This window comes from Saccopteryx leptura, chromosome 13 (assembly GCF_036850995.1).
Source record: "Saccopteryx leptura isolate mSacLep1 chromosome 13, mSacLep1_pri_phased_curated, whole genome shotgun sequence".
In the NCBI taxonomy this organism is placed as follows: Eukaryota; Metazoa; Chordata; class Mammalia; order Chiroptera; family Emballonuridae; genus Saccopteryx; species Saccopteryx leptura.
Window position 1 is genome coordinate 42,314,475 of NC_089515.1, and position 16,777 is coordinate 42,331,251.

Below are 16,777 nucleotides of genomic sequence, written 5' to 3' on the forward strand. Positions count from 1 at the left end.
GCCGGTCCGTGAAAATATTTTCTGACCTTAAACCGGTCCGTGGCCCAAAAAATGTTGGGGACCACTGCTTTAAATCACAAATAACAGCTTCCAAGTACCACTGCAGAAATGAGATCTTTACAATAAAAGATAATTTAGTGATAAGGCAAATTTCGGTTCAGAATTAGAAATCTGGCTCAGCATATCAGGTTACATCATTTTTCCTGTTCTCCATAAGGAGAAATGTAGATAATGATTTAATTTTAATTACAATAATCTATACTGATTTGATCTTAACCTTAAGAAAAACTGGAGAAGTTTTGATTATATGGTTCTAGCTTTTGGTTTGAACATGAAGCAACGATGAGAAAAACTGCATACAAGATTTTAAATGACCTAAGTATCAGTCTGCATGTTATTAACCACAGAAACTTAAACACTCAGGCGTTAACCTAAACGGGATGATGCTAGATGAGTGTAGTAATACCTGACTTTTGCAAAGCTTATACTCAAGATTCTTCTTACACAATAGTGGATACAAAAGCCCACCTCAACTCTAGGAGAATCCTTTGACTCAAAAAGACTCAGAGAACTCAGGTGACAGGCTGGACACCCTTTACTGAGTCACACTGCTGGCCTCTCTCCTTACTGCGGGAAGGCTTTCTCTAAAGTCAGCTGTGGCTATCCATCACCATTCTTCCTTTTACAACTGTCTTGACTTTAGAAATTATCCAAAATCAAAGAACCAGTCATCCAACCAGTCAAAGAACAAGGGTCCTCCTTGTAGCCCTCATTCCCTTACCTTACTTTCTAAGACAGCTATGAATTCTTAAAGTATGCCTCTATTTTAGTAAAAAGATGGAGTTTTGTAGCACAGCAAGTCAGACTATGGAATAAGTTTAGGGCTATTTTCAGGGGGTAAGAATATCCTTATTCCTGTTTCCATACCACTGATAACCACACTACGGAATGAGACGTTTTACTGATACGAATGTACCGTAGTAAAATAAATCCAACGTGAGAGCAGAAAGGGGTACTGGGTACACTGCATGATCTTCTAAGTGTACCCCAGTTCTTGGTACTGCGGTGCTTTAGCAGAATCACTCACCAGGTGGGCTTATTCTATCATTACTACTATTCTGTCGTTGAAGATGTTCTTTGTAGCATACTGAACACATGCCATTCGTACGAGGGTTTCCATAAAATCCGCAGCCCGTGGAACAAAGCATAGGCACTTGGCTGTGATTAGTTTCTTGAGCCATGTTCCTCCGTTGCACACCTGAAATTCACAAAGAATTAGCCAGAAATTTCCACACTGTAATCATACATTACCCAATTTGCTTTCTATAATAAAGAAAAACCCACATATATACTCCCCTCTAAACCCTCTATGAAGCTGTCTCAAGACCAAAGGCCACAATGAGGAAAGGGGGAAAAAAAACCCCAAAACTAAAAGGACCCCAACTGAATTGTGATCACTAACTCACTCTACACAAGCAGATCTGTACCCGCTTAGAAAGTATAAAGAACTAGAGAAAGGTTTCTGTTCAGAAGATTCCACATCAGATGTTAAGGAAAACCACGAAGTCTAGTTCAGTTTAGACTCATTATTAGTAGGTAAGAAATATACATAAGTTTTGCTATTTATACTATTAATTTCTAAGTATTTAAACACTGGTCCAAGTTCACGTTTTAACTTGTATAAGTTCTTCTGTTTAAAAAGTTTTTTAACATAATGTCAATGCTGGTGAAGAGATGAAAAAAAATGGGCAGAATGTTGTTGAAATGAAAAACTGGTTCAATCTTTTTGGAAAGCAATTTGGCAATTCTCCTTAGGAGCCCTGCAAACGACTGCCCTCTGAACCACTCATTCTCCCACAGGGTCTTCCAGAGAATAACTACAAATCAGAAAAAGAAACAGGCACAACTTGAAATGTATAAACAGTATGTTGTCAATTTAAGACAAAAAAAAGGGCATCTACTCATCATCAAAAAGGACACATCAAGGATGGCAAAGCAAATGGTGACTTTTTCTGAATTGTACCTTTTCTGTACTTTTGAAATCCTCTTAAATGAAGATACTATACTTGCGTAATTGGAAACTTTTTTTTTTATTTAAAAATTAAAAACTATCCAGAGGAAGTGTTTGGGAGCCACAAGAAGGCAATAATCAATTAGAGCAGATGGAAGAATCCCATGTGCCGTTTCTCCCCATAAAGCAAGTGGCTGTTGGCTTAAGTAGCATGATAGAAGGTAATAACAGGCTCTTACTTAAAAATCTCCCCAAAGAAATGAAGGTATATGCACATTATGCACATTTAAGATGAGTCATGTTCAAGGACCTTGAAAAATGAGGGGCCATGTTTTGCCATTGAAGTTTCCTTGACCAAATGAAGGAAAGCATTACTATTTCCATTAACAGATTTTTCCCCAGACTGCTGTGGGGTGGGAGGATCCAATGATGATTTCAGAACCAAGAGCAATAACACACCTAAGTGGATTACAAAACAAAGCAGCAAGCTTAGCATGTGTCTTTAAAAATTAAGTCATAGGTCCTGGCTGGTTGGCTCAGTGGTAGAGCATTGACCCAGCATGTGGGTTCGATTCTGGGTCAGGGCACACAGGAGAAGCAACCATCTGTTTCTCCCCCTCCTCCCTCTTTCTTCTCCTCCTGCAGCCATGGTTCCATTGGTTGGAGCGCATCAGCCCTGGGTGCTGAGGATGGCTCCATGGAGCCTCTGCCTCAGGCATCAAAAATAGCTTGGTTGCGAGTATGGGCCCAGATGGGCAGAGCATCAGCCCTAGACAGGGGCTGTTGGGTGGATCCCGGATGGGGTGCATGAAGGAATCTATCTCCCCTCCTCTCATTTAAATTTTAAAAAAAAGTCATAAAACTGTTGAGACTATCTAGACCTTTAGCCTAAGAATACAATTTGGAATTTTGACAAATATCTTTCTTACCCCATGGTGGCAAGTCATTTTAGGATCTACTCTTTGCTGCTCTGAGATATAGCTATAAAATGTAGTGCGCACACACACACACACACACACACACACACATATATACACACACATACATACATACACACACTATAGTACATTAGGTCCCTCCCTCTCCTACAGTGCTGTAAATTTACATATCAGATTAAAAAAGAGTAACAATGACGACACAGAAAGGCTAATAACCAACATTTTCTTGATTTGGGAGCCTAGGCTCCTGAGGGATAGTGTGCTGTCTGGTTTGGGTATTAGGGTGATTGTTCAGGTCATGTACACTGCTGGTAGGAGATGGCACTGGGCCTCAGTACAGGTAATCTGGCTCCAAGGTCCACGCTGTACACCAGTGGTTCTCCAAGTGTGCACCATGGACCCCAGGGAGGTCAAACTGTTTTCGTACTAACACAAACTACTTATTTGCCTTTTTCACCATAGTGACATGTACAAAAGCAATAGTGGTAAAACGCCCAACCTGACCAAGGAGCAAAATCCTGACAGTGGCACCAAAGTATACTACTAGGTGAATTCTTCATCACCACATATTCACAGCAAAGCTAATTTTATTTAGTTTCAACCTTGTACACACATCCTGTTAGTATTTTGTGCAACTAAGTGGGCAGTACACATAAAGCATTTCTGCTGTGCACAGAAGTGTGAAGACTAAAGAAAAAGCACTTGTGCAACTGTTTGAGTTATAAGCTGAAAGTCATCTTTTTTTCATGGAATATATCTTTAATTTGAAAGAAGCCCGACAAAACTTGTTATTCAGACAAGTATGGCAGATATTTCCTCAAAAATTAACTAAGTGAGCCTGTCACTTCAAAAAAAAAAACACAACAAAACAACTAATAGTACTATGGCCAAGGTCAACATTTATGCGAAAACAATCTTGACAAGTATCTCCAATTTTTAGACTTTCTGCTAAGATCACTGGTGATGTTAATGACATGTGAGTATTTGGTTACTACATCAATGCTTGGAAGAATAGTTTAAGTCAGCAACCAATGTTTTCCAAGTGACCAAATGTATAATGGTGCAAAATGACTCATGAACAAACGACTGATTCAAAGTGAAAGACAGACCAATGAATTTTAAAGTAACAGACAAAAAGTTTTTATATATTTTAGATTCTACATTTCATCTATCCCTTTCAAAAGCAGCAAATTGTTTTAGTGTAATACCAAAGAAGAACAACTTCCATTATCTAAAAAGGTTATTGAAATAAAGCTTCATTTTCCAACCACAGCTAGTATGACACTGGTCTTTCTTTGCAGCAATGTAACAAACTGAATATAGAGTCAATTATGAGAATTTGGCTGGTTGCTATTAAGCTAGACCTTGAAGAGACTGGCAAAAATGTGCAAAAATGTCACTTTTCTCACTAAACCATTTTGATGTGGGAGGAATGGTTATTTTCCATAAAATATTTTTAAATAAATTATCAAATATTCTCAGCTTTAATTTGTAACATGATAAATATCGCTAGATATAACCCACGTAAATCAAAAGCTCTTCCGGGTACCTAATAACTTTATAGAGAATATAAAGGTTCTGAAACAAAAACTTTTGAGGACCCACAACTGTGAACCATGCATTCTCAAAGCAAATCCCCTTATTCATAATGTATAAAACTCAGATACACATATAATACATAAAGAAGTGTACAATATATCTGTAAAATTAAAATTTTACAGAGGTGGTAAGTCCAACTCGAAACAAACTGTTTAAAAAAGCTGCTTAGGAGGACAAGAAAGAAAAAAAGATCAAGAAATACTGTTGTAAACCACCACCTATTAGCGACATTAAAAATGATGTAAATTAAGAATTAAAAGAACTTTCCTTACTGGTACTTTAGTACCTGGGTGGCAATCACATGCACCCAGAAAACATAAACACTCCATTTCTTTTTTTTTTTTTTTTCATTTTTCTGAAGCTGGAAACGGGGATAGACAGTCAGACAGACTCCCGCATGCGCCCGACCGGGATCCACCCGGCACACCCACCAGGGGCGGTGCTCTGCCCCCCAGGGGGCGATGCTCTGCCCATCCTGGGCGTTGCCATATTGCGACCAGAGCCACTCTAGCGCCTGAGGCAGAGGCCACAGAGCCATGCCCAGCGCCCGGGCCATCTTTGCTCCAATGGAGCCTTGGCTGCAGGAGGGGAAGAGAGAGACAGAGAGGAAAGCGCGGCGGAGGGGTGGAGAAGCAAATGGGCGCTTCTCCTATGTGCCCTGGCCGGGAATCGAACCCGGGTCCTCCGCACGCTAGGCCGACGCTCTACCGCTGAGCCAACCGGCCAGGGCCATAAACACTCCATTTCTATGAAAACTCAAATAGTCACAGACTAAAAGTACAATATGACCACTAAGCCGTCACTTGTCACAACACTCACTTTTGAACAGTAAGATTAAAACTGGAAAACTAGCAACACTGGTAATTTCCCAAAGCCAAACTGCACTGAACAAATTAAAAATGACTTTCAAAGTCAAGAGCTTTCTTATTAAAAAAAATAAACACTATTATCCTGGCAGATAAAAAGAACAAAGGATTTCACAGCTTACTTAAAAAGGAAATTAAAGGGGGGAGTCGAATCAACCTTGTGTATTCATCTTTGGGATTCTAAATGTCCTTTTTCCATGAAGGTTCAGCAGAAGACCAAAACAGCAAAAGGGTATCTTAGTTTATGTGACTGAGCAGCGCTAGAGACTGGTAGCTGGGCAGAAACAGGAAGTCCTGCTTCCCTTGCCACTGTACCTTCCCAGTGGGTAACACAACATGCAGGCCCATCAGTGGGCACTCAGGAAGGCAAAGAGGGAAGGGAAGAGAATGAAAAAGATAGAACAGTTCCTTAATTGCTGCACAGTGGGATTACAACATTACAAATCCAAGGGGTAAAGAATGAGATTACCAGACATAAACATAAAAAATTGATTAGCATGGTATAATTTTTTAAAAGTCTAGAATTACAGAGAGTTTAGAAAACGTGCTTTCTCTCGATAACAATCAAAACCGCAACTCATTACCCTTCTACCCTCTTGGCTAGTACTTAAGAGTTACTCAGAGATGACTAAGGGCCAAAAACTGTTTTGTTTTATTTACATCATCTCATTTCATTATCTCCAGAATCCTATGATGTGGGTGCTGTTGAGATCTCTATTTTAAAAAACAAGAAAAATTATATTCAAAGAGACTTAATGCCTGTACTCCCTACTTCAAGGCCACCTCCACTTTGTTACCCGACTAATTTTTATTTTTTAATTTTTCCATTGATTTGAGGAAGAGAGAGAGAAGGGAAGATGGAAGGGAGAGAGCGGAAGACAAAGGAGAGGGTTTGGGAGGGAGAAAGGGAAGGAAGGAGGGAGGGAGAAAGAGAGAGGGGAACATCAACTCATTGTTCCATTTAGTTGTGCAATCATTGATTGCTTCTCATTTGTGCCCTGACCAGAAATAGAACATTGACCGTGGTGCGTCTAGCCACTAAGCCATCCAGCCAGGACCATCTGACTAATCTTAGAAGCATAAGTTTCTAAATCTGGGATCTTTACTGCTACTAACTTCAGGAGAAGAAAATATTCACATAATATGTTGAGTTAAATAAAAATGGACACGAGGCTGTGAACTAGTACTGCAGGCTCAGGGGCTAGGACAAGCTTCCCCTCACCTCCTGAGTTTTTTAAGCACTCAGAATTAGCCAATCTTCTTTGTAATTCTATCAAATGGATATCCCAGAAATGAAGAAAACAGAACTTATGGTACATCTTACTTTTTTTTTTAATTCTAATTTTTTATCATAATTGATCAAAGGAGAAATACTCATCCTGGTACAGGTGTTGGTGTTGAGATTAGTGTTTTCTGGTAACACACAGTAATTTCCCACAATTCTTGAGCATATGACCTACTGCTATCACATGGACAATATACACATTCTAGGGGGAGGGTAGGAGCAAGTACTTTTGCAGAAGTGACAAAAAATACAGAAAATTTTATAAAACAAATAGATCAGAAAGTATGATTTGCTAGAAAATGCATGGGATGAATGCTACTCACGCTGATAGAAACATAAGGACCTAGATTAGGTCCCTACGGAACTGAGGATGCTTTGCAGTTCTCTGTACAGCAGCCCCAGGTCCCTGGGTCGGGCTGCCTTTCCTGCTGCTGCTTGGGCTGGAAGACAAAAAGGGGTGAGGAGTCTGGCTAACAAGCAAGTAACACCTTTGAGGACAAACTACATATTCTTTCCCAGCAGATGATTATTTCATCATTTCCAACTTGTTAGGTTATAGAAAGAGACCCTTAAAGTTAAACATAAACCTTACTTTCCTGTTATTGCTCTAAGGAAAATTTTCATTGGTATAAATCTCACAAAAAACAAGTGACTGCAGTGTTTGCAGCTGAAGAAGACAGGTTTGAGAAAAGTTCTGACTGGCATTCCCGTCTGCCATGGCTCTCATTTGTGCCCCTGCCCACTGATGTTTCCATCAGGGGTCAGCAGACTTTTCTGTAAATAATCACACAGTAAGGATTTTAGACTTCAGGGCAGTCTCTGCTCCAACGACTCGACTCTGCTGTGGTCATGCAAAGGCAGCAATAGTCAATAATAAATATGGCTGCTGTGTTCCAACAAAACTATGCTATGGCCACTAAAATCTGAATTTCAGGGAATTTTCACATCACAAAATGACACTCTTTTGATCCTCCCCTCTCTAAAAATAATTTCTCAGCTCATGAGCTGAACAAAAATAGGAGAAAAGCAAAAAATCTGCCAACCAATGGACTGAATAAAAAGACGGCTTTAGTGTCCAGTGGAAGACTGAGTAGACACAGGACGCAAGCACAGTACTATTAACTGTGGGACTCTCCAAACCAAAGCTGAGTGTAAACTTTAAGTATTATTTGCTCTTGCTAAGTCTCATCTGTCTTTATTAAGTGAATGTTCATCACCTAACAAGGGGAAAGGACAAGGAAAGGCAGGATTCATCTGGATCTGATTCCCTGGGTCTGGTTTGTGTGGCGTGTTGTTGCTACTGTGAGAAAGATGATAGCATACTTTTTTTTTACTCACCAAGACTAAATAAATTCATGGCGCCTTAAAAATTATAAAAATCATTTTATAACTAAACCTAGAAGATGCTTGTAGTCTGTGTCTGCCTGGTATGTTTTCCTTCCTCCCTTACCTGAAACATAATTTATCTACATATATCTATAAATTTGGATAGAGAGTCAGAGAAAGGGACAGATAGGCAGGAAGGGAGGGAGATGAGAAGCATCAATTCTTCGTTGCAGCACCTTGGTTGTTCATTGATTGCTTTCTCATATGTGCCTTGATGGGGGGGGGGGTTACAGCAAAGCAAGTGACCCCTTGCTCAAGCCAGCGACCTTGGCCTTAAGCTAGCAACCTTGGGCTTCAAGCCAGCAACCTTTGGGCTTATGCCAGTGACCATGGGGTCATGTCTATGATCCCACGCTCAAGCTGGATGAGCCTGTGCTCAATCCTGCAACCTCGGGGTTTCGAACCTGGGTCATCCGCATCCCAGTCCAATGCTCTATCCACTGCACCACCTCCTGGTCAGGCTTGATTTACTATTAAATTACACTTATGTTGTCAATCTTCCCTTGACTGAAATGAGACCTCTGTAATGGCAGGGGTTTTGTCCATTTTGTTCACTGATGCTTAAACTAATGCTTGGTACATGGCAGGCCTTCAGTATTTATTGAATACACAGATGAAATGGCCCTGGCACCTTGCCAGCATGCAACCAGTAGTCATCAGGTATTTACCCCAAGGCGAGAAACTGGATCAGGTTCTTTTAAAAGAAAATGCATTTACTCCTTGAGAAAATGAATTTGCCTTCGGGTTTGCCAGCAGGGCCACTACACACAGTTTTGTACTTTGTGCATTAAACAATATGCTTGGCCTCTCGCTCCAAGCTCTTCTAATTTGGTCCACTTAGAGCAAGGATCTCAAACTCAACTCAGCATGTGGGCCGCAGAGCAAGATCACAGCCGTTCGGCGGTCCGCACTAGGCCTACAAAAGGCAACTGTTACGCAACACTTTTCTCACTGCAGTTGAAAACAAAAAAAAATCAGTACAACAAGCACAATCGTACATGCAGTTTACTCAGTGTCACAAAACGACCAGAAACTGTAGTTCGCATCACAACTGCTGTTAACTAAGCTAATATCTAGCTAGGATGCTAGAGAAATGAAAAATACAAGTAGGCCCCTTACTTAATTTTACCCAAAATATTTTGAACTTCGTGGATTAGTCTGCCTGCGGGCTGCACAAAATTGCTCGGCGGGCCGCATGCGGCCCGCGAGTTTGAGACCCCTGACTTAGAGGGTTTCATTTAGCAGTTTGCCTAATTTAGCATGCCAAATATAGTTATTTTATGAGTAAAATTATGGGTAGTCTATTTTATGTTCTCAATCTAACCCAGGTTCCACATCACATGCCTCAAGAATTAGACATTAGACATAGCTATTAATTGCACAAGGCAACCCAAGATCCTCTTTTGCAAAAGGGGGAAAACCCACTCAAATTTTACTACTGGTTTCCATATACGTGGACTTTCATTCACTTTTCTTCTCAAAAACACTACCACAAAATTAAGAGCTGCATATGCAAGCTCCATATACAAAACCCTTCTTTTTATTCTTAAACTCCTCTGACCTTCAAGATTATATATAATTCAATCATAGAAACTTTGTGTTTCAACTCTTGCCCAACCCTTTCAAGGGTCTCCTCTCCTAAGGCAAATCTCCAACTTAGTGTCCAATACAGGCACAGAAATGTCTCTCCCGGATTTCTTCTGTTTAACATGGTCACCCTCTCAATTTCAATCTCTGCTGCTCCCCTGAAATTCTGTACAAACTTTTTATACAAATAACTGGCTTCACTATTTAATTTCATTTAACAATATTTATATAATGCTTTCTGTGCCAAACACTGTTCAAAGCACTTTGAAATATCAACTCCTTTAATACTTCTAACAATCCGATGAAGTGGGTATTAGGACCCCCCTCACCTCACAGACCAGGCATCAGAGGGGAAGTATATTGCTCAAGGTCCCATAGCTCTTCAGTGATAGAGCCCAGAGTCACCCTAGCTGTGTGGCCAAGTCCATGCTCTAAAGTAGCAGTTCCAAAGTGGACCCGCAGAACCTGGAGATCCCTGAGGTCTTTCCAGAGGTCCAGGAGCTAAAACCATAGTCATAAAAACAAGACCTCGCTGCGTGCCTTTCCACGGGGATGACTGGCAGGACAAAAGCGGGGGTGGGCGGACAGAACAGCTGGAGCCTTGGCACAGATCAAGGCAGCAGGGCCCAACTGTGTGAGTCAGTCGCTGCAGTCCTCATTGCCACACTCAACAACAATAAAGCCGCTGTCACTTAGGAATATTGTTAATAAAACAATAACAATACTTTTATTAAACCTTGATGCTGACTTCATTTTATCTGACCACCCCGAGCTGTTCTGGGACAGTGGCAACCAGTCAAGTCCTCCTTATTCCCGTTTCCCATCCATATGCCCCAAACTGAAGTCTACCTTTGGACAGATCTGGGCACACAGCTCCCGGTCAGCATCCCAGTTCAGGGAGAGGCCAGCTAAGGAAACATACTCCACAAATTCAGAGGGCAAGAACAGACAGCTACTTATAATAACCTCGCCCTTCAATAGAACTGAGATGTGAACAATGTATAAATAATATGGTCTGTAAGGAAAGTAAATAAGAGAAAAACCAAAGTGAAAACAGAGACCAGTTATTTAGGTTTTCAAGGTTGTATCCCCAGTGCTATATTATTATGAGCTGTAAAACTTTTTCTCTAGAGGGCCCCACAGTAAATAATTTAGGTTGTGTGTGCCATACAGTCTCCGTCACAGGGTTCAACTCCGCCTTGGTTGTGAGAGAGAAGCCACAGACTTAATGAACACAAATGGGCATAACTGTATTCCAATTAAATTTTTATTCACAAAAAGAAGTGTTCAAAGGATGTGGCCAGTGGGCCAGAGCTTGCCAGTCCTTGTTCTAGAGCAATGCCAGGCACGTAAGAGGATGAATAAATAATTTCAAAACTATTTTAGTTACAATATCATCGGGAAAGACATAGCAAAATTATATGATTACCCATCAGTTTTATTTTCTTTTGCAAAAGCTCTTTGTTCAAGGTGCCTTAATACACTTAATTTGGTGCCTACTGCTCTCAAGAATCAGCATAGAGCAGGCGTCCCCAAACTACGGCCCCCTGAGGCCATTTATCCAGCCCCCCCGCCGCACTTCCGGAAGGGGCACCTCTTTCATTGGTGGTCAGTGAGAGGAGCACTGAGTGTGGTGGCCCTCCAACGGTCTGAGGGACAGTGAACTGGCCCCTGTGTAAAAAGTTTGGGGACCCCTGGTAGAGACAGGAATATAATGTGTGATTTTCATGTATCTGCACAGATACCACATCTAATTCCAAAATTATAATCACTTATCAGCCACAAAAACACAAAATGCTAAGAAGCACCTCCACAGGGGCATATATTTAAAAAAATGCCCAGAATGTTGCAAGATATTCTAGAAGTTGACTCTTTTTTTAGTTAAGAAGTAATGCCTTGGGGAGAGGGATAATAAATATCTTGTGGAAAGAGGCCTCATCACTGCGAAAGTTATAAGCACAGGGACAACTCGATGTGTTCTAAGGCACCGTGAAAAGGACAAAGAACTGACAAAATCGTAAAGCTGACTCTGATTCTGCCACTTCCTACTTATTTAGATCAATGGTGAGCCTCAGAGTCCTCAGATGACGACAGGAGTGATAGTTGTTTCTACTTCATAGGATTTGGGGAAGATCAAATGACAGTAAAAACACTTCAAACCCTATAAACAGCCACAGAAAGCGGAGGCAGCTTTTCCAGGTCAAACATCTGCAGTTCATCATGAGAGCGAGAGCTGCGAAGTACCAGGTATTTAATGGTAGCTGCAGTCGTAAACCCCAGACTCCTTCCTCACCCACAGTGCACAAGGGCAAGGACATTAAAGCCTCCCTGCCACACAGACAGTGAGATGGCCTGTGAGGAGATCTCGGCATGCACCTCACTTTCCGCCCCTGGCAATACAACTTTCTTGACTAGAAGTATGGAGGAATAGTTTCCAACATCTTCCTCTCAAAAAGTTTATAAAAAGGAGGCACCAATTATTCTGGAGAACTGCCAACAAAAAGTTACTAAGTGTGCATATTTGTTATTCCTACTTGTGGACGACATCTAAAAACAAGTGTGTGGTCTTATCAGGGGAGAGAATCCCATGCCTGGAGTACAGGATGGTGGGCACTGGTCCTGCAAACAGCAAGGCCCCACGGTGAAGGTCATGTATCCATGCTAAGGACTCTGAATTTAAATTTGTAGGCCAGGGGCAGTCCCATCACCCTAGAATGGGAAGAAGGACTTACTTAACAAGTGCCGTTTACTAAACACTTTGCTATCAATTTTTTGATATACAGTGGTACCTTGAGATACAAACAGACCAACATACAAATATTTTAAGATACGAGCTGTGATTCGGTCCGTATTTTTGTTCAAGATCTGAGCGAAATTCCGAGATACGAGTCGTGATTCGGGAAGCTGCTGCCGGTTGGCGGGTTGGCACGGGTCCAGTATCGGCAGTTTGATATATGAGTTGACTGACTTACGAGCTCGGTTACAGAACGAATTCAATTCGTATCACAAGGTACCACTGTACCTCATAATGTTCTGAAAAGGACTTAAAATGACTTTAAATATGTGTGCTATATGACATCAGAAGTAAGCAACACTGGTCAATCCAAGGAAAAACAGTGGAAAAAAAAAGCTTAGGTCAGGTATATTGTCCATAAACAAAAGACGCCTACAGGGAGGGTTTGCCAACTAGCTGGCATTCAATCAACTCCATTATTCAGAGCAGCTGATGCAAAGAAGGTTATGACTAGTTAAGAACATACGATAATGAAAAGAAAAACAAATTACTTGGAAGTACAATTAATCTGGACTCAGATAACAGAAGAAGAGCAAGCACCTCATCTATGGTTTAGCAGTTAAGCTCAATGTGGTAACGGCCAGCTATATCTGTGAAGTCAAGTGCTGGATTCCAGGGCTGTTTACTGGCCTTTCAGTGTAAACCTGTAATATCAGGGCCAACTTCAGTTAACAGCCAGCTTTCCCAGAGCCAGAGTCAAAGGTAAAATCTTAACGCATCTAAGGCTATGGCAGACTTATCATGATGTCTGTCATTTAGGCAATCTTCTTCCTTGAGTATATTGCTCATAATTGCATATTCTGTCAGTGATGGAGAGAACAGTCTCTGAGAGGGTCGACTGGATAGAAAACGTCTGCCTCAAGCCAAACAGTTCATTTTTGGTATTTTTACACACCACGTTTCTGTAAAAGATTTCATTTGAAAAATGAGGTACAAATGGCTAAAATAATAAGGAAAACTCCTTCTAAGTTCCCAATTAGGAGCATACTCATGATGCTCACCAGAAGCCAACTGGGCAGAGGTGACAAATGGCTATGAACACAAGAGAGTGACCAGGCCACCGGCTCAGTTGGGCAGCCCCTCCACCTCTGAATTAAGATGCTCTGAGCGGCTACCCACAGGTCATCACTTCATCTCAAGTTCTCCAAACTTTTCTCCTAAATTAAAAAAAATCAGATCAGAAAATTACATACCAAGCTACATATTAGCAAGCACTCAATGAAAATGTCAGCCGTGAAGACCTTTTTCCGAAAAATCTGGGGTCTAAAAACCGGGTGCATCTTACACAGTGGTTGTAGATTGTTTTTACTTGCATTTCTCACTTTTTCGCGCTTGTTTTTGCACTCATTATTGAAGACAGTGATTCGTCATCAGACACAGATGAGGACAAGCTAATGGAAGGGAGTTTTGACAGTGATGAGGAGTTGTATGAATTTTATGAAGAATAAAACTTAAGTTCAATTACTTTATGTAATAAACTTTTTTTTTCAAATTTCGGGCCCCCAAATTAAGATGCGTCTTATACATGGGAGTATCCTATACAAGGGGAAATACGGTATGTACCAAGCCCTGTGCTACGCACTTTGTACACAGGATCTGGCATATCTGTATGAGGAGGGTAATACTATCACCCGTCCCCGTTTCTTAATCACTTAAAGAAACTGAAGTTAGATATGTCAATCGCAACCTCCTTGCTAAAGTTCCTGTTTAATATAATCTGTACTATCTACAACTCTCAGCCCTGGCTACCCCATAGATACCATGGGATAACACCTCCAGACAGCTCATTAGACCTTGTCTAATCTGATCAGTGAATCAATCTAATGTAGGTGTGGGGAAGGGGTACAGGCATAAAAAGATAACAAAACTGTAGACTTGCAATTCTGTAAGATTTTTTAATAAATCTTTTGAATAACCCCATTTTTCCTTCTCTAGTTAGAATGGATATCTGTTCTCATGTGTAGCGGTCCCTGATTAGAATCCAGTAAACAGTGAGTTCTTTTAGAACATAAAACTGTGTTTGCACTTCCTGGTCTCCCCCCACCCCGAACAGCTGCAATGTTTTTAAACATGCAGTGAGATGATTATCAGGGATAAAGCCCAGACTCCTTTAGGCTTCAAGCAGGATCATCCCAAATGAAGGAGGTTCTCTTACAATAAAACCACTAAGTGATACCCAGTCCTTCCTGGAAGACTTCAAATGAGTGGACTGTCCATACACTGCCTGTCTTGCACAGGTGCTTCTAGAAGAGAAAGCACTCTGCCACCATCAATCAAGTTGTAAAAGAAGGCTCACTTAAATCCAAGCAGCGGTGATTAGTGAGAACTCAATACTTACAACACTGTTTGACTCCTCTGTCCATGCCTTTATTTAAAAATAACATTATAACAACTTTTATAAACTGCCTAAAATTCACTTTACCTAAAAACCAGAGAAAATATACCTAACCTTCACCAAGATTCTTGAAGAATTAACTTTTGCTTCCTTTCCTCTTCCTCTGATGCAAACGCCAATCTTTCATGTTCCAGACAAACAGAGCTGTGTGTCATCAAGAAATGGCACATTTAATATTAAAAATATTAATTAAAACAAATTACCTAGATTCAAACCCAACTACCTAGAACAGCTCTCCAATACCTGTGCCACGTGTGGCTACTGAGAACCTGGAATGGTCTGTCTGCGGCAGACTGGGGACCGGACGGCAGGAGTAAGGGTTTCTATCCGCAGCTCTGAAGGGGTTTCCCGTGGTACCTACCCAATATACCTTACTTTGTGACTTATAAATTCTTAATTCTAAAGTATTAAAACCTAGTATTTTGAAGATCTGAAATCTGCCTTTAGTATTTCTCTCACAAAAAAACAAATTTAATAATAACATCACATGGCTGTTTAAAGGGACAGTTAGGATCAGAACCCAGGCACCATGTTCCACGGCTTTGGATTGCCCAAGAGCTCCATGTTAGTGCAGACTGCATAATACAACAGTAAAAGGAGCTGAAACACATGTACAAGCCATGTGTCCTGGGAAAGGCCACAGGGTGTGGTGCAGGGTGGGGTAGGGTGGAAGGATAGAGGAGAAGTGACATGGATGTTCTAGACCTTATCGTCATTAGCTTCTCAGCACCCTCCTCTCTACCTGCCTGGTAAAGAGTAAAACAGACACAAGGAATCAGCTCAGAGATAAAGGCAGATATAGAAACTGGGGACCGATTCGCCATCATCCAATTTCTCCCCTCCTCAATTTTCCCGTTGTTCTTTGGCCTTATCTCATCTTAAAAATCAAAGTGTCGTTTGTATGTTCTAAAGCAGGGGTAGTCAACCTTTTTATACCTACCGCCCACTTTTGTATCTCTGTTAGTAGTAACATTTTCTAACTGCCCACCGGTTCCACAGTAATGGTGATTCATAAAGTAGGTAAGTAACTTTACTTTATAAAATTTGTAAAGCAGAGTTACAGCAAGTTAAAGCATATAATAATAATTACTTATCAAGTACTTTATGTTGAATTTTCGCTGTTTGGCAGAATAAATCTTTATAAAACAACTTACTATAGTTAAATCTATCTTTTATTTATACTTTGGTTGCTCCGCTACCACCCACCATGAAAGCTGGAACGCCCACTAGTGGGCAGCAGGGACCAGGTTTACTACCACTGGTCTAAAGGCTTCCTTCACCTTGAATTTTCTTTATTTTTGACATTAATTTAAAAAGAGAAGGGCAGAGAACTGGAGCAAACATAATAGTGCCAAATTAAACTCGGTTCTATATGTGAAATACCCAGTGGCTGTAACTAAAGAGTAAAACCTCATGTTTGACCTTAAAACTCATGTAAGTGAAACCTGTCCTCACTAAACAAGGAGATTATAATACTTTCTCCTTTAGAGCTACTGAAAGATTAGGAACTAGATAACCCCTGGAGACTTACACACTGCTATGTATCTACTGACCAATCTGGAAATGAAAATTGGGCAAGCTGACACCTCAAGCTTCCTACTGGTTTTGATGAAACATGTCTTCCTTTTGAAACATGTCCTTCATTTCTGCCATGTGCTCTGACTACATTCATAAGAATATTACAGTCAGTGTATAGCATTCTTGTGCTTTCTAAATATCTTCTCATTCCTGATCCTAAAGACAGTCAGTTTTGATTTTTCTTCAGACAAAAGCAAATTCACCTTCATGCAAACAACATTCCTTCCAGTCTATGCTTCCCTAAATAGTAAGATTTTATAAATTTTTATCCACATGCTCATAATTTGGTCCCTGCAATATCTTATATTTTAACCATCTCATCTGTACAACTATGCATT

The 16,777-nt window shown here is 40.7% G+C and overlaps 1 protein-coding gene across 24 annotated transcripts in view; it reads right to left on the reverse strand.

Annotated features, from left to right (window-relative positions):
- Nucleotides 1-16,777, reverse strand: part of ZFAND6 (zinc finger AN1-type containing 6) — a 57,228-nt gene that overhangs the window by 14,198 nt on the left and 26,253 nt on the right. For 13 of the 24 annotated variants that reach the window (XM_066355883.1, XM_066355875.1, XM_066355889.1 and 10 more), the window contains 2 exons: nt 7,023-7,139; nt 1,088-1,258 (listed from right to left, as the gene is read on the reverse strand). In XM_066355883.1, coding sequence (XP_066211980.1) covers nt 1,088-1,241 — 154 coding nt within the window. In that variant the 5' untranslated portion in view covers nt 1,242-1,258; nt 7,023-7,139. Of the gene's footprint in view, nt 1-1,087; nt 1,259-7,022; nt 7,140-14,915; nt 15,006-16,777 lie in introns of those variants that run through there. The other 11 variants (XM_066355897.1, XM_066355892.1, XM_066355885.1 and 8 more) reach the window with 3 other exon arrangements.